An 18,767-nucleotide genomic window follows, 5' to 3' on the forward strand; every position below is an offset into this window, starting at 1 on the left:
GTTTCTTCTTCTCCACCAGACCTGCTTTTCCTTCTGTGCACTCTAATTCAGTCAATGGCATCATTATCCACTCCTGACACCCAACCCGGAAATGAACTCACACTCCTTTCACTCCCTCACGTACTAGTTTCAATTAGTCTCTAAGCCCTGCCTATTCAACCTCCAAAATATTCCACTTATCTAATCCTTTTCTACCTGTGTGGCAGCTATCTTGATTCAGTCCTCATCTTTTTTTTTTTTTCATTACTAATGCAATAGCCTCCTCCCTCCTATCTCCCTTCATTTTTCTTTTTTATTATGGAAGACTTCATAATATTACATGGCATCCTTGTACAGGGGCCATGTTAATCTTCTTTGTGTCTTTCCAATTTTATTATGGCCAAAATGAGTCCATCTTGCCTCCTTGTGAAGCTAAGGCGGCTTTACCTGTGGGACCTATCACTTGCCATATGGTCATGTTGTCATATGTTTTTATAAAGTTTGCAAACTATATTTAAAGCACAAGTGGTTAAAACTGCTTTCCTCTTCCACTGGTTTCCTCCTAGTCACACTTTCTCTTGTATTAGGTGGTGTTGGAGCTGCCAGACATTTTTGAGACCCAGCTAAGTGAAAGCTGATTTAGGAGTTACATTTAGTTTGGGTTTGGTGAGACATTGCATCTTTTCGATTTATAATTATTACCCAGGTGTGGTAATAGCTTCTAGAAATACTCTGTCCACCTTTGAGCCTAATTTTGTATTCACGATTCTGTTTCTTAAACTCCTACCTCACAAACTGTATAAGCTTCAGGTCCCACTAAACCTCGATTTTTCCCTGGCTAAGACACAAATGTGACTCAGTTGCTCTCACTCAAACACTTTCAGCGGTTTGTTATTGCTTACAGGGTAAAATCTAATATTTAATTTCTCTTTGTAAACGTTTTCTCATGTGCTTCTATGCATTTGTACATGTTGATTCTTTTATCTACCATGCTCTTGCTTGTTAATTTATTGGACCTACAGATCTCCCTGACACCTTCCTTGACAGCAGTAAGCAACTTCTGATGCACTTTCATGATTTTATTTTGCACTTTGCAAGAGGTGCCTGTGTGCTTACTTGACCTTGTAATCCAATTGTTGACTTGCAAGCTTGTCTCCTGCCTCTGCTGGCAATTTTCCCACTGCAGAGTCCCTCTTCAACATTGTATCCCCAGGACCACTACTTAGAAAATTGGTGTGCACACATATAATTTCTTGTTTAAAGTGATGAGAACCTTTAAAAAAATGAAATGGCATCACAGGAGGATAGGAGGAGGATTCCTAGAGAATATTCTAGAATGTCAGGAAACACCAGCGCCATCTTAAACCATGTGTGTGGAGCTCCATTCTTTCAACCCCTTCTCCCACCCAACCCTCAGGCTGTAGTCAGAAAGTCTTGGGACTTGTGCATGAAACTCCAACACTGTATCTGAAGCAAACTGAACTGAAACAGTGGAGTCAAAGAAAAGAGAGTTCAGAGGGCGCTGGGAAGTCGACAGAAGCTTTATGGAGGAACTAGGATTGAGGGACCAATTGAGGGACCAATGACAGAACACGGGGATGGTAGAGGGTGCAAAGTTCAACTTCTCGGCTCCGAAATTCAAGCCACGTGTCTTCCCTAAGCCCATGTGGTCACTTGAGAATAATAAGAGAGCTTCCCTTACAGGGTGAAGAATAAACGCTTCGGAGACGGTGCAAAACAGCCTAGCCACTGAATGTGCTCGAAGACCAGAAGCTGTTGTGCGTACTCCACCCCTTCCCTGGCCCAAGCCCGCCCCCACCGTCACCGATTAGTTTTGCCAGTTTGCAGTCACTGAGTTCACCTCCTCTCATAGGACGAGAAGGCTGAGGAGGGGGAGGCGAGGGAGTACGGAAGGAGTGGAGGCGGAGGAGGAGTGAGTGTGAGTGAGTGTGTGTGTGTATGTGTTGGCGCCGGGGGTTTGGGGGTGGTGGTGGTGCTTAACTCCCCGTTTACCCCGAGGAGGAGGAAAACTGGGAAGGTTCTGGCCCCACTCAAAATGGAGCCAAGCGACTGCCTCGCCTAAGATGGTGGCTTAAGGTCCTCAGCCTCGATTGGTTACCTAGAAGAAACGAACAGGACCAAAGGTAGCCAAATCCCATCCCCTTTTCTCAAGGTGGCGCCCCGCCTCTGCTGGCGTCACGCGGGAGCCGCTAGCTTCCCTTCCCCGCCTCTGCCGCGGTTACCTCCTGTGCCCAGCCCTCATAAGATGGCGGTCGGGTAGCCTCCCCGCGGCGGCGCCGCCACTCTCAATATGGTAGCTGTTTACCCCATATTTCTCCTCCCCTCTTCGTTTCAACTTCCTCCTTGTTTTGAATAAACTTTATTGACTACTTCGAATCGCCTACCACTGCCACTGGGCTGCTCCCGGCGACTTTTCAGGCAGTTTTCTCTCCGACCTGGCCGCAGGCGCAGCTAATTCCTGGTTGGCTTCCTCGCGGCGATCTCCTGCTGGCCCAGCGACGACGCTGTTTGCTTGTTCACCGGGTGGCCACCGACTAGGCCCGAACCGCGGGCTCCAGTAGGCCCTAACGCCGGGCCCGGAGCAAAACCGTGGGGGAAAGCTGCCCTGAAGCACTACCCGGCGCCCGGGGCCCCGCGAGACCCAGCGGGTGGTTCTGCGGGAAGGCGAGCAAGGCTCGCAGCGTTGCCGTGACGATCCCAGAATTCGGCGCGCGCTGCCGGTGGGGCCGGAACTGCTAGCCGATCCTCCGCTCAGCTAGGCGCCCAGGCGCTCCAGTGCGAGCCCAGCTCCCGGCGCGTCGCTGGAACTGAACTTCGCGAGTGTGAGCAATCCCTGCAGCTTTGCAGATGAGGAGGTCTCTGTAGGGCTTGGGACGAAAGACATTCTTGTCAGGTTTGGGGCGTGAGGAGGTTCCTGTCATTTTGGGAGGCGTGAGGAGATCTCGTAAGTTTCGGGGGCTGCAAGAATATTCCTGTCAATCTTGGGATTTGTGAGATCTCTGTCAGTTTGGGGGGACAAGGGAGTCCTCGTCACTTTGAGGGGGCTGTGAGGAAGTGCCTGCCCGTTTCTGATCGTTGGGGGGGGATCCTTTCTTAGTTGCAGGAGTGTGAAGAAATTCTAGTCAGTTTCAAGGGTTTAAAGGAGATCCTTTTTAGTTTTGGGGGTGCAACGGGAACCCTTTCTCTTTGAAGTAGGGGACGATCGGATCAGTTCTGAAATTGAGATTTCTTTCATTTGTTGGGGTGATGATACTCCTGACTGGTTGGGGATGGAATGATTTTGAGAGTGAAGGAGAAGACCATTTAAACTCTCAGCACAACCCAGAACTGTGATTTGAGTTGGGCGCCTAGTCTTGTTTGCCTTATTCTTGAAGGCATCAAGGTAATTGTCGAGTAATCTGAGCCAACTTTCAGGGATCCCTCATCTCTCTCTAGTTGCCCCTATGTTGGGGTTGAGAGAAGGGGCTTTTTCTGATGTACCCCAGCGTATTTCTTTAGGCTCTCGTTTGCGTCATAATAGAGCCCTAGGAAGAAAGGTTGTGAGCAAGGTTGTGAGCAAGGTACAGTGAGGGATCAAAGAAGCTTCCTGAAGGCGTCAGATATTTCCCTGAAACCCGGAAAGAAGTTATCACTGACTCTGGGGGCCGAAGGAGGTAGGGAAAAAACAAAAAAACCCTTGACCGTCAAACGCCGTCCTTTATTTGTTAAGGAAATTCTGGAGGCCGGTGGACTTTTCTCCGATTGCCCCCTACAGCCACACCAGCTGTGTTGCATCTCCGCAGCACTAACTGCCCATTCGTGAACGGAGGGTTGGTACCCTGGGGGACCTGATTCACTAGGTTAAAAAGTGTTGTTTGTGCCCAGCCATCGTCCAGAAAGGACGCGTGCTGCTGCCTGCTGCTTCTCTTGACGCTACGAACCTGGCCCGCCGCAGAGCGCTCCAAGGCCGGGCGAAGATGGCCTCAGTGCCAGTGTATTGCCTCTGCCGGCTGCCTTATGATGTGACCCGCTTCATGATCGAGTGTGACATGTGCCAGGACTGGTTTCATGGCAGGTAAGGAGGGCAGGCCAGGCTGGGCAGGTGCTCGTTTGCTCGCTCCTTTCTCTCCCCTGTTTTAGGTTCTCGCTCAGAAAACAACCCGCACCCCGCGCCCCTCCCCCCACTCCAGTGAAGAATTACCTCCAATCCACCTCCCAGACCCAGGTTCTCTCATCCCTTCTTGCAGACCAGGGCCTAGCTGACATTGGCTTCTGGTGTCTTCCTTTTTTCTCTTTTCCCATATATGTTTCTTCTTTGCCCCCTTTGACTTTATTTAATTTGCAAAATATTTTTGAAAATGTATCATTTTTGTACCCTGGCAGTTGTGTTTTGCCTTAGACTCAGGCTTTGTAGGATACAGTACTATATTCTTGAGATAACTGAGTCCAACAAACATGGGTTTGAGTTGTGGCTTTGCAACTTAATAATCAGTGTGTCCTTGGGTAAGTTGCTTTGCCTCTCTGAGCCCCATTGTCTTCGCCTATAAAATATATCTAATATATCTAATATATCTGTTCTGATTATTTAAAGTATTTTGCATGCTCTCAGTGAGTGGAGGCAGAAATACAATAGGATTTCTGTTTCTTCAGTATTTATCTGCAGAACCATCCAACTGAATTGAATTAAGCAGAAGAGATATTGGGTAAAACAGCAGGAATAAGGCCACTAATGAATTTCCTCGTTAACCATGTGTGCTCATAAGCACCTGTCACCCAGGATCCCAGAGAGGTTAGTGTGTGGGAAAAAACTGATGTTATCCCATAATTGGGACTTAAATTCCAGTTATGGAAAGAAAACCATGAGAGGAATTTTTGCACTGGAGTACAACAGAACAGTATATGGTGCCTCCTGTTGCATGTTAGATTCTAGTTTTCAGTTGTCACTAGTCCCTTACAAATGAGTTTCTGTTGTTTTACCCGAGACCAGACTGAAGGTGCTGATACTGCTAAAATTCTGTTCTCAGCAGAGATTGCCCCTTGCAGAGCATTCACGTTCATGTTCACCTGATCTTTATTGAGTATTTACTGTGTGCCAGGTGTGGAGTTCTTTTTTTAAAAAAGATTTTATTTATGTACTTGAGAGAGAGAGTCAGAGGGAGAAGCAGACTCCCTGCTGAGCAGGGAGCCCAATGCGGGACTTGATCCTGCGACTCCAGGATCATGACCTGAGCCAAAGGCAGTCACTTAACCAACTGAGCCACCTAGGCACCCCAGGTGTGGCGTTCTGTTTGCTGCTTCATGTTGTTTGATTTAAGAGAGGACAGACCTACAGGGTGGGGCATTTTCCTTTCCTCTGGAAATTAGCGGGATTAAGATGATTTTCAGGATTCCTGGTATCTTTGCTACTGCTGATCAAGTCACTCCTCTGTTTAAAATTCTTTTGGTGGTTCCCCTATAGAATGAAATTCAGTCTCCTTTGTGTGACAGATAAGACCTTTTGTGATCTATTTGTTCAGTCTCATTTCCCGCCACTCCTCCTCCTGTTTCTTTGTGTCCCAGCGAGACTGAACTACTTAGAGTTCTGGGAGAATTTTATACTCCTTTATGCCTCTTCTTTGTGTGTGCTATTCCTACTAATGTCCTCTCTTTTACAACTCATAGCATTTATCTCCTCTGTAAAAGGCCTCCATCCTCCTGGTTCCTATTGCACTTTGTGTACATCCTTACCAAAAGTAATTATTTCATCATCTCGTAGTCATAAATACATCTGTGTCCCTCATTAGCCAGAGCTACTTGAGGGCAGATATGTCATCTTTTCAGTTTTGCTATCCCTAGAACCTAGCTCAGTGCTAAACATTTCATAGGTTGAGTGCATTTTTGAATGAATGAATGAATGAATGTGTCTTCTTAAAAAAAGCTATTGCCTGTGGCCTTGCTTTGGTTTATGTGAAAAGTGTGTAGGTTCAAACTTGGGAAGGAATTTCTTCCTGCCTACAATGTAGAGACCCTAACCGCACAGTTTAGGAACAGAAAACTGGACCATATGCTCTCTCATATGCCAGGCCCCATGACAGGGACTTTACATAAATTATTTCAATCCACACCCAACCCTGGAAGTTAGATTTTTCTTTTTTAAATAATATTTTAAGTTTTTTCCTGACTGCATATGTGAGACATGCTCATTGTAGAAAAGAAAAATTATAAAGAAGGAAATAAAAATCATCTATGAATCTGCTATCCTGCATAATCCACTGTTAAATGTTTTGTTGCATTAACTCCTATCTTTTGACTTAGAATATGAAACTGTATTTTTATAAAATAGGATTGTATTATAAATACCATTTTGTAGCCTGATTTGTATTCTTACTGAACATTATAATGTGAGTATTTTACCAGGTTGTCAAATATTCTTCTAAACTTCATTTCTGATATCCCACCATATATATGTGTCATCAGTTACTTGGTCATTTCCTCTGTGATTGGATACTTAACATTAGTTCTACTATTTTATAATGAAATATTGTGATATGAGGGAAACTTGGAGGATTCTGGAAATGTTTTTCATTTTGATACGGGGTTCTGTTAAAACAAAAAGAAAAACATTATGGTGAATATTGTTGCACATTGGAGACTTGACATTTATAATGAATGCCACAGAGGTCTTTAAGAATTCCAAATTTACAAATATGGAAATGGGTTTACGGACCACGCTCCTCCTTAATCACATTTCTATGGTGAGTCCCATGTTTCTGTAAACACCCCAACACAGGCAAATTGCCTTAATTTTTTTTTCTATGAAAGAGACCAAATTTTTGTGTCTTCATGCTTCTGTCTCTGGGCTAGCAGAAAACAAGGAAGCCAGCTGAGAATAAGGTCCTTGGGACGCTCTTGCTTACTCAGTGCATTGTGTACATGCACATGCACGCACACACACCAGGCTCACAGTGCTCCATATACGATTGTACTTAAGCACAATTGAAAATGACTCGATATTGTGGACTTTTCATGATTGCTCACCATAGTTAAGCCCACAAATGCCTCTAGGTGATATAAATCTGTCCACATTTCTGATGACTTCCAGAGGCTAGATTTCTTAAAGTCCGGTTGGGGAATAGTAATGCCAAGTTACTTCCTAGAAAGGTTATAACAAGGAAGGTGACCATTCCATTTTGCTGGTGAGAATCTATAATTCGTGGAATTACTTTCTAACGTCTATATTTGAACTTAGAATTACCTGGCTCCAGAGCCCACGTTCTCAAAAGTGGAAAAATGTTGGTATTAGCTTTATTTCTCCTACTATAAAGGGTGGGTTTTTTGCAAGTCACTTTGATTTGTAGAGCAGTGGTTCTCCCAACTTTAACGTGCATCAGAATCACGTGGGAGACCTGTTAAAAGACAAGGTAGGTAGGCCCCACTTACAGGGTTTCTGATTTAGTAGGTGAGTGGGGGCCACCCTCAGAATCCCTGATTTATAGCATTATTCTGTCTCAGTTCCCTTTTCTGCAGAGTGTGACAGCTTCTGATGTTGAGGGAATGGGCAAGCTAACATACCCTTATCGTATAGTGTTATCAAAGTGTGGTTCATTAATGAAATTTGTTAAAAATGTGAATTCTTGAGCTGGGACCCAGCAATTTCTAACAAAAAGGAAGAATCTGATGCACCTTAACTTTCAAGAATCACTGTTGTACACTGGCGGAGAGTTAGTTGGTGAGCATTTATTGATGTCTGGGGCTTTGGCAAAACGTTACTCCTTTGCAGTGTTCCTGTCTAGAAAGGAAGTATTGGTTGGCACAGCCTCCAGGGGTGACTCTGAACTCTGGAGGAAATGGCACTAGCTTCAGAACTGGGTTCGAATTCTGACTCTTCTAAGCAAAGGATTTCATCTCTGTGAAGCCTAGTTTCCCCAAGAGTGGTTGTAATTTAAATAAAATGATAATGAAAAAAAAATAATGGCCTTTGTTTACCAAGTACTAGCAAATGTGTCAGCCACTATGCTAAATACTTTGCCTAATTAACTTGGTTTAATCTTTTAAAAATTTAATCATTTTAAAATTATGGATTATATTTATTTAATAGTTTTAGGACTATTAAAGTTATCTATTTAATATCAGGTATGTTGTGGTAGTTCGTGCTTGCCAAGGAACTGATACATTTCATTTAAGTTGTCAAATGTAAGTGTATAGAATTGTTGACAGTATTCCCACAGACTAGCTTTGTGGTGATACTTCATTCCTGATACTGAAAATTTGCATCTCCTTTTTTCTTTCTCAGACTTGGTAGACATTTGTCAGTTTTGTTGATCTTTTCAAAGAACAAGCTTTTTGTTTCGTTGGCATTCTCTATTGTCTTTCTGTTTTCAATGTCATTGATTTTATGCCTTTATTATTTCCTTCTGCTTGCTTTGGATTTATTTTGCTCCTCTTTACCTAATTTCTTGAGGTGGGACCTTCGGTTATTGATTTGAGACTTTTCCCGTTTTCTAATGTAAGTATTTAGTCTTACTAATTTCCCTCTTAGTATGGACATAGCTGTGTTCCACAAATTTTGATATTTTCCTTTTCATGTAGTTCAATGTAATTTTTTAAAGATTTATTTATTTATTGGAGAGAGAGGGCAGGAGGCAAAGGGAGAGGAAGAGAATCCTCAAGTACACTCCACGCTAAGCATGGAGCCTGATGTTGGATTCATTCTCATGACTCTGAGATCATGACCTGAGCTAAAACCAATAGTCAGATGTTTAACCAACTGAGCCACCCAGGTGCCTCTAGTTCAATGTAATTTTCAATTTCCTTAGAGACTTCATGTTTGATTTATGAATTGCATAGCAGTGTGTTGTTTTGTTTCCACATATTTGTAGATTTTCCTGTTAATTCTGTTACTGATTTCTGTTTTGGTTCCATAGTGGTCAGAGAATATTCTCTAATTTCACTTTCTTTAAACTTATTGAGGTTTGTTGTGTGGCCTGGGATATGCTCTGTCTTGGTAAATGTTCCATGGTCACATGAAAAGAATCCTGCTGTTGCTGGGTTGATTTTCTATAAATGTCAATTTATTCCTGTTGGTTGATGGTGTTGCTGAATTGTTCCTTGTCCTTGCTGATTTTCTATCTAGTTCAGTCAAGTGTTGAGAAGGAAATATTGAAGTGTCCAGTTACAAGTGTCAATTTGTTTCCTTTCAGTTCTGTCAGTTTCCTTTCAGTTTGTTTCCTATCAGTTCAGCTTCATATTTTGCAGCTTTGTTGTTTGATGCATATGCATTGAAGATTGCTATGTCTTGGTGGATTGACCTTGTTATTATTATGATGTCCTTCTCTGTCTCTGGTAATTTTTTGCATGGAAGTCTACTTTATATGATATTAATATAGCCACTCCTTTCTTCGGATTAAAGGTTGTATCATATATCCTTTTTTATCCCTTTACTTTCAGTTTACATCATTGTATATAAAGTGAGTTTTTTGTAGTAGATAGCATATAGTTAGTTTAGTATCATTTTTATCCACTCTGCCTCTCTCCTTTAATTGTTATATTTAGACCATTTCTACTTAATGTGGTTATTGATATATTGGGGCTTAAGTCTGTCATTTTGCTTTGTTTTATTTTCTGGTTGTTCCTCTTTTCTCTCTTCTCTTTATCTTACCATCCTATGGAATTTTCTAGAATTCCACTTTGACCTATCTGTTGTGTTTTTGAATATATCTCTTTGTATAGCTTTTTTCACTGCTTGCTCTAGGTACTAACATAATACATACATAACATCCCACAATCATCTATTATTGACATCTTACCAATTTGAGTGAAGAGTAGAAACCTTACTACCCTTTAAACTCCTTTATGCTTCCAGGTTTATAATATAATTATCTTGAATATTTTCTCTACCTACATTGAGAAGCACATCAGATAGTGTCACAGTTTTTGTTTCAACTGTCAAACAGATTTAGAAAACTCAAGAAGGCAAGGAAAGTATACTCTATTTACCTATATTTTTACTCCTTCCCCTTTTCTGGCTTGTTTCTTGATTGTCCCAAAGATTCCTTTGTCATCTTCCTTTTTAGAGAGCTGCCTTTGGCCATTCTTTTAGGATAGGTCTGCTGGCAACAGATACTCTTAGTGTTCCTTCATATGAGAATGTCTTGATTTCCCTTGGATTCCTAAAGGTCTTTTTTTTTAAAGATTTTATTTATTTATTTGGTAGAGAGTGAGAGCAAGAGAGATCACAGAGGGATAGGGAGAAGCAGACTCGCTGCTGAGCAGGGATCCTGCTCTATCCCAGGATGCGGGGCTCTAGCCCAGGACCCTGAGATCATGACCTGAGCTAAAGGCAGCTGCTAACTTAAAGTGACTGAGCCATCCAGGCGCCCCTGACGGTCTTTTCATTTGATATTAGGTTCTGGGTTTTTAGTTCTTCAGCTCTTGAAAACTATTGTGCTGCTTCCTTTTGGCCTCCATAGTTTCTGATGAGAGATCCTTATTCACTTGAATTGGTGTCCTCCTTTAGGTAATGTGTCATTTCTTTATCACTGCTTTAAAAGTTTTTTCCTTTGGTGGTGCCTGGGTGGCTCAGTCAGTTAAGCATCCGTTTCCTTATTTTGTCTCAGGTCATGATCTCAGGATTATGGCGTTGAGCGCCATGTTGGGCTCCATGCTGGGCATGGAGCCTGCTAAAGATATTCTCTCCTGCTCCCCCACCTTCTCCTGCACTCTGCTCACATGTGCTCTCTCTCTCTCTCTCTGAAAAAAAAGATGAAGATTTTTTCCTTTGTCTTTTGTGTTCAGGAGTTTGAGTATGCTATTTTTCTGTGTAGAAATATTTCAGTTTGTCTTTGGTTTTAGTTTTATAGGTTGGGCAAGCTCTGTTTGTATTTTTTAATCTATTTTTTCTTTCAGTTTTGTTGAGGTATAATTGACATACAGTACTGTATCAGTTTAAGGTGTAGAGTATAAGTACTTCACTTATATATTATGAAATGGTTACCACAATAAGTTTAGTTACTATCTATCACTTCATATAGATACCCCCCAAAAAGAAAAGAAAACTCTTTTATTCCCTTGTGATAACAACTTTTAGATTTACTTTCTTAGCAACTTTCAGATACACAGTATAACAGTGTTAACTGTAGTCCTCATATCTTACATTACATCCCCAGTACTTATTTATCTTATAACTGGAAGTTTGTGCCTTTTTACAGTCTTTCTTCAATTCTCCCAGCCTCATTCCCCCCGACCTCTAGTAACTACAGGTCTTAGCTCTTTTTCTATGAGTTTGCATTTTCTTGTTTTATTTTTATTTTTTTAATCATTTTTAAAATTTATTTTTAGCATAACAGTATTCATTGTTTTTGTACCACACCCAGTGCTCCATGCAATCCGTGCCCTCTCTAATACCCACCACCTGGTTCCCCCAACCTCCCACCCCCCCCACCTCTTCAAACCCTTCAGATTGTTTTTCAGAGTCCATAGTCTCTCATTGTTCCCCTCCCCTTCCAATTTCCCCCAACTCCCTTCTAACTCCCCATGTCCTCCATGCTATTTGTTATGTTCCACAAATAAGTGAAATCATACAATAATTGACTCTCTCTGCTTGACTTATTTCACTCAGCATAATCTCTTCCAGTCTGGTCCATGTTGCTACAAAAGTTGGGTATTCATCCTTTCTGATGGAGGCATAATACTCCATAGTGTATATAGACCACATCTTCCTTATCCATTCGTCTGTTGAAGGGCATCTTGGTTCTTTCCACAGTTTGGCAACCATGGTCATTGCTGCTATAAACATTGGGGTACAGGTGGCCCTTCTTTTCACTCCATCTGTATCTTTGGGGTAAATACCCAGTAGTGCAATTGCAGGGTCATAGGGAAGTTCTATTTTTAATTTCTTGAGGAATCTCCACACTGTTCTCCAAAGAGGCTGCACCAACTTGCATTCCCACCAACAGTGTAAGAGGGTTCCCCTTTCTCCCCATCCCCTCCAACACATGTTGTTTCCTGTCTTGCTATTTTGGCCATTCTAACTGGTGTAAGGTGGTATCTCAAGGTGGTTTTAATTTGAATCTCCCTGATGGCTTGTGATGATGAACATTTTTTCATGTGTCTGATAGCCATTTGTATGTCTTCATTGGAGAAGTGTCTGTTCAAATCTTCCCATTTTTTGATATGATTATCTGTTTTGTGTGTGTTGAGTTTGAGGAGTTCTTTATAGATCCTGGATATCAACCTTTTGTCTGTACTGTCATTTGCAAATATCTTCTCCCATCCCGTGGGTTGCCTCTTTGTTTTCTTGACTGTGTCCTTAGCTGTGCAGAAGCTTTTGATTTGGATGAAGTCCCAAAAGGTCATTTTTGCTTTTGTTTCCTTTGCCTTTGGAGACATATCTTGAAAGAAGTTGCTGTGGCTGATATTGAAGAGATTACTGCCTATGTTCTCCTCTAGGATTCTGATGGATTCCTGTCTCACGTTGAGATCTTTTATCCATTTTGAGTTTATCTTTGTGTACGGTGTAAGAGAATGGTCGAGTTTCATTCTTCTACATATAGCTGTCCAGTTTTCCCAGCACCGTTTATTGAAGAGACTGTCTTTTTTCCACTGTATATTTTTTCCTGTTTTGTCGAAGATTAACTGACCATAGAGTTGAGGGTCCATATCTGGGCTCTCTACACTGTTCCACTGGTCTATGTGTCTGTTTTGATGCCAGTACCATGCTGTCTTGGTGATCACAGCTTTGTAGTAAAGCTTGAAATCAGGTAACATGATGCCCCCCGTTTTATTTTTGTTTTTCAACATTTCCTTAGCGATTCGGGGTCTCTTCTGGTTCCATACAAATTTTTGGATTATTTGCTCCAGCTCTTTGAAGAATACCAGTGGAATTTTGATTGGAATGGCATTAAAAGTATAGATTGCTCTAGGCAGTATAGACATTTTAACAATGTTTATTCTTCCGATCCAAGAGCATGGAATGGTCTTCCATCTTTTTGTGTCTTCAATTTCTTTCATGAGTGTTCTGTAGTTCCTCGAGTACAGATCTTTTACCTCTTTGGTTAGGTTTATTCCCAGGTATCTTATGGTTCTTGGTGCTCTAGTAAATGGAATCGTTTCTCTAATTTCCCTTTCTGTATTTTCATTGTTAGTGTATAAGAAAGCCACTGATTTCTGTACATTGACTTTGTATCCTGCCACGTTACTGAATTGCTGTATGAGGTCTAGTAGTTTGGGGGTGGAGTCTTTTGGGTTTTCCATATAAAGAATCATGTCATCTGCGAAGAGAGAGAGTTTGACTTCTTCATTGCCAATTTGGATACCTTTTATTTCTCTTTGTTGTCTGATTGCTGTTGCTAGGACTTCTAATACTTGTTTTATTTTTTTTTTAGATTCCATGTATAAGTGTATAGCGAGATCCTATGTTATTTTTCTTCTTCTGACTAACTTATTTAGTGTAATGCCCTCAAGGCCCGTCCATGTTGTTGCAAATGGTAGGATTTCTTTTTTTTTAATGGCTTAATAAAATAGTATTCCATTTTATGTGTGTGCGTGTCACATTTTCTTTGTCCATTCATCTTTTGGTGGACACTTAGGTTGTTTCCATGAGTCGGTTATTGTAAATCATGCTGCAGTGAACATGGAGTTGCAGATATTTCTTCAACATAGTGATTTTGTTTCCTTGGATATCTATCTAGAAGTGGAATCACTATATCATGTGGTAGTTTTATTTTTAATTTTTTGAGGAACCTCCATACTTGTTTGCATAGTGGCTATACCAACTTAAGATTTTAATGATATTCTTCTAATCCATGAACACGGGTTTTCTTTCCATTTATTTGTATCTTTAGTTTCTTTCACTGATGGCTTATGGTTCTCAGTACAGAGATCTTTCACCTTCTTGTAAGTATTTTACATTTGTTATACTTTGTAAATGGGATGATTTTCTTTATTTCTTTTTAGATGATTTGTTGTTAGTGTAGAAAAATGTTACTGATTTTTGTATATTAATTTGGTATCCTGTAACTTTACTGAATTCATGAATTAGATCTAAGTTTCTTGGTGGAGAATCTTATAATTTTCTATACATAATATCATGTCATCTGTAAATAGAGACAATTTTATTTCTTCCTTTCTAATTTTGATGCATTTTTTTTTCTTTTTCTTGCCTGATTGCTCTGTTGGGGGATTTCTAATACTGTGTTGTATGGGAGTGGTGAGAATGAGCACCCTTGTCTTGTTCCTGATCTTACAGGAAAGGCTTTCAACCTTTCACCTTTGAGTGTGATGTCAACTGTGGACCTGTTATATATGGCCTTTTTATGTTGAGGCACCTTTCTTCCATACCCTGTCTTTTGGGAGTTTTTATCATGGACAGATGTTGAATTTTGCCAGATACTTTTTCTGTGCTTTTTGAGATGATTACATGATTTTTTTTCTTTCATTCTGTTAATGTGATGTATCACCTTTGTTGATTTGCTTATATTGAAACATCCTTGCATCCCGAAGATAAATCATACTTGATCATGGTAAATGCTTATTTTAATCTACTGCTGAATTCAGTTTGCTAGTATTTTGTTGAGAATTTTTCATCTGTACTGATCAGGGATATTAGTGATATTAGTGTGTACTTATAGTGTCTCTTAGTGTCTTTATTTGGCTTTTGCTTTGTTTTATTTGATAATGCTGGCCTACTAAAATGAGTTTGAGAGTCTTCCTTCCTCTTTGATTATTTTTGAAGAGTTTGAGAGGAATTGTAATTAATTTGTCTTTAAATATTTGGGTAAAATTCCCTGGTGAAGCCACCTGGTCCTGGGCTTTTCTTAACTGAAAGTTTGTTGTTGTTGTTGTTGCTGAGTCGGTCTTTATACTAGTAATTGGTCTGCTTACGTTTTCTACTTTTTCCTGATTCAGTCTTGGTAGATTCTATGTTTTTAAGAATTTATCCATTTCTTATAGGTTGTCCAGTTTGTTGGTGTAGAGTTGTTCATAGTTCAGTCAGTTTTCTTTCTGTTGTTCAAATTGGGTAATCTCTGTTTATCTTCAGGTTTACTGTTTTTTTTCCCCCCTCTGTTGTCTCCATTTCGCTGTTGAGCCCATCCAGTGAATTTTCATTGAAGTTATTATAGCGTTTAGTTCTAAAAGTGCCATTGGTTCTTTTCTTTATCTTCTACTTTGCAGAAATTCTCCATTTTTTTTTTTGCTGACATTTCCTATCTATTCATTTGTTTCTGGCATGTTTGTAATTGTTCATTAAAACATTTTTATGATTACTCCTTTAAAATCCTTGGCAGATAATTCCAACATCTGTGTCCTCTCAGCGTTGAGATTATTGATTTCCTTTGCTTATTCAAGTTATGATTTTCCTTGTTCTTGATATAATGAGTGCTTATTTTCATGATATCCTGGATATTTTGGGTATTATGAGATTCTGGGTATTATTATATCTTCTGTTTTTGCAGGCCTTTTTAGACACTGCACTTTAGTGGCAGGTGAAGGGGGTGTGACTTAGTTACTGACAGGTGCGACTTAGTTACTGACAGGTGGGAGTAGAAGTCTGGGTCTCTTGGTCTCTGTTGACACCCGCTACTTCAGGTCCTGCTGCCCCTAGTCAGGTTGCCTTCTTCTCTCCATCTAAGTTCACACATCCAGTAAGTGGCAGAGGTGGTTTGAACCTAGGCAGTTGGCTCCCAACTCTGTATTTTTAACCTCTGTGCTGTAGTGCCTCTGAATACTTTATAGAATGCCCTGATTGATTGTGGAGATTAAATATGATTATATATATATATATATATATATATATATACATATAAAATTCATAGCTCAGTTTTCTCCTCAGTTTACTCTATGCAGGCTCCAAATTCACTCATTTTCCCCTCATCCCCTTAGCCTGCTCTTTTACTTTTTACCACTTATGAAACTTTTGGCACCACTTGTCCATCTTCCCCTCTAGAATGTCCACTCCATGAGGGAGGTGGCTGTTCTATCAAAATTTATTGAATTTGTGCATTCACTCCTTTAACAAATACTGACTGACTGTCTACCATGTACTAGGCTTTCTGGTGCACAGTGGGGATAAGTCATCTTAGTCTTGAGACCTGGTGCTGTGATAATTGGCCTCTTCACTAAGGAAGCAAATTAGCATTTAGGACACTTGGTCCCAGGTGATAATTATTGAGACAGTGCAGCCAGAAGTCTCATTTTCATCCATCTTTCTTCCTGATGTGAGGAATTATCTAGCCCAATGAATGTTTGTTGAATTGAGTTGAAGAATAAATAAAACAAGACTGGGAAATGAGTAAGGTAAAGATTTCTGGTGAACAAGATCAGTGCTGTCTGCCGAATGTAGTGGGGGCAGATAGCAAGTAAATGAGCAGTTGCAAGTCCATGTGGTGAGTGCTGAAGTAAGGATAGTGTGTGTGGCATGCCATGATGGCAGGGAAGGGGAAGAACAGGAATGTTCTCGGCACAGAGAGCCATGTGTGATGAGACCCAGACCAGAAGAAGCACGGCAGCTGACTTTTTAGAGTAGGACTGACTTCTTGGGCAAGTGACCAGTCACACAGAGCCTCATATTTGTTAGGGGACCCCATGATTGAGGTTTAATGTTCTGTGGTTATTGTCTTGAAATTCTTAATAACTTGACCTTTGAATTTGTGTTTTGTATGTGAAATCCAGTTAATGCAGTGTGTCCTAGGGACTTCGAGCTTTCACTCACATGTGATCTTCCCTCCTACTGCCTCTCCACTCCCTAAACAGGTTCTCGATTGGCTGCCTGGGGCACCAGGTCTGAATGCAAGTGCAAGAGAGTCAGGGTTAGATTCATACATCCTGTGCACTGAGTCACAGGACGTGGCCTGTACTTCCCCTTGAGTATTCTCATGCTAAGGGAGCATGACAATAAATAACAAAAAGCTCTATGACAAGTTGAGAGAGAGACCCAGAAGAAAGGAAGCTTTTTTCTTTTTTTTTTTTTCTGGTTTTCGTTTGCACCAGGCCTCACAAATTATGTAGCTGACATTGTGTCAGAGGCCAGAGGTCAGGGTAGAGAGGCAAGGCCTTTTAGACTGTGGTAAGTTTAAACTTTACCTTAAAAAATTGGGAAGCATGTGAGGGGTTTTGAGCAAAGGTTTTTATTTTACTTTATTTTATTTTTATTAACATATAATGTATTATTTGCTTCAGGAGTACAGGTCTGTGAATGATCATTCTTACACAATTCATAGCACTCATCATAACACATACCCTCCCCAATGTCCATCACCCAGCCATACTATCCCTCCCTCTCCCCCCAGAAACCCTCAGTTTGTTTTGTGAGATTAAGAGTCTCTTATGGTTTGTCTCCCTCCCTGGTCCCATCTTGTTTCATTTTTTTCCCCTCCTTACACCCAACGACCCCCAGTCCTGCCTCTCAAATTCCTCATATCAGAGAGATCATATGATAATTATCTTACTCTGATTGACTTATTTCGCTCTGCATAATACCCTCTAGTTCCATCCATGTCATTGCAAACGGCAAGCTTTCATTTCTTTTGATGGCTGCATAGTATTCCATTGTGTATATATGCCACATCTTCTTTATCCACTCATCTGTTGATGGACATCTAGGTTCTTTCCATAGTTTGGCTATTGTGGACATTGCTGAGCAAGATTTTTTAAAATTTTTTTTAAGATTATTTATTTATTTATTTGACAGACTGATCACAAGTAGGCAGAGAGAGAGGAGGAAGCAGGCTCCCTGCTGAGCAGATAGCCCGAAGTGGGGCTTTATCCCAGGATCCTGGGGTCATGACCTGAGCCGAAGACAGAGGCTTTAAACCACTGAGCCACCCAGGCGCCCCTGAGCAAGGGTTTTTTAAACAATCACTTCGGCTATAGTGGGGAGAGCCAGTTGGGCGAGGACAGAGTAGAGGCCAGGAGCCCAGTTAGGAAGACAACGTAATCCCAGTTAGAGATAATAGGAGCCTGGATTAGAGCAACGGCAGGAAGGGTGACAATAGGGCTAATCACAAGATAGAAAGATAGGATGTGATGATAACTTGAATGGTAGTAGCAACACATACAGAACACTTAACTGTGCACTAGGTACTGTTGTAAACATCTTGTATGGATTAACTCATTTATTTTTGATAACCTTATGAGGTATGTACAGTTTTTATCCCCACTTTAGGGATGAGGAAACTGAGGCACGGAGAGGTAACACGCCCAAGATCCCACAGCTAATAAGCGACAGGGACAGCCGGGATATACACTCAGGCAGTCTGAGGTTATTGTGGCAACTGCCAAGAGAGGGAGCTGGTTTAGAGTGCGGGCAGAAGGAGAGTTTGAATTTTGATATGTGAAATTTGAAATAGGTAATGAGGCTATCCTGTAGAAGTACCAGGAGGCATTTTGAGGGAAGGGTCTGAAACTCAACAGAAGGATCTGGCTTCCTGTTTTATGGGTATAGAGGGCACATGGAGTCCTGGCAGTAAGATCAACAAGGGGAAGTGAGGGGAGAAGGATGCCTAGGCAAGAAGGCTGCGGAAACATCAACCTTTAAGGAGTGGGCAGAAGAAAAAGAGTGCAGTGGGAAACAGAAGCAGCAGCCAAAGACATAACTAAGATCACATCACATCCCTGCTTATAGTTGTTCCATGGATTCACCTGGTTTTTCACTCAGGAAAAGCCAGTGTCCTTTATGATGTCCTACAAGACCCTACTGCATGAACCCATTACTTTTCTGACCTATCACGGTCCCCCACCCCCACTCTATTTATTCCAGAACACTGTTCTCCTCTCCATTGCTTTAATAATCTAGGCACACTCCTGCCACAGGG

The 18,767-nt window shown here is 41.1% G+C and overlaps 1 protein-coding gene and 1 non-coding gene across 6 annotated transcripts in view; one reads left to right on the top strand and one right to left on the bottom strand.

Moving 5' to 3' along the window:
* Positions 1-291: 291 nt before the first annotated feature.
* LOC116861437 lies at positions 292-398 on the bottom strand. Its single transcript, XR_004381488.1, has one exon. It is a non-coding gene; the product is annotated as a U6 spliceosomal RNA (small nuclear RNA).
* Positions 399-2,692: 2,294 nt separating this feature from the next.
* Positions 2,693-18,767, top strand: part of PHF8 (PHD finger protein 8) — a 93,925-nt gene continuing 77,850 nt past the window's right edge. For 3 of the 5 annotated variants that reach the window (XM_032847988.1, XM_032847989.1, XM_032847991.1), the window contains exons 1-2: positions 2,754-2,944; positions 3,865-4,054. In XM_032847988.1, the coding sequence (XP_032703879.1) occupies positions 3,957-4,054 (98 nt within the window). In that variant the 5' untranslated portion in view covers positions 2,754-2,944; positions 3,865-3,956. Of the gene's footprint in view, positions 2,945-3,568; positions 3,654-3,864; positions 4,055-18,767 lie in introns of those variants that run through there. The other 2 variants (XM_032847990.1, XM_032847992.1) reach the window with 2 other exon arrangements.

Source organism: Lontra canadensis, unplaced genomic scaffold (assembly GCF_010015895.1).
Source record: "Lontra canadensis isolate GAN:19392208 unplaced genomic scaffold, GSC_riverotter_1.0 scaffold197, whole genome shotgun sequence".
NCBI classification, from domain to species: Eukaryota; Metazoa; Chordata; class Mammalia; order Carnivora; family Mustelidae; genus Lontra; species Lontra canadensis.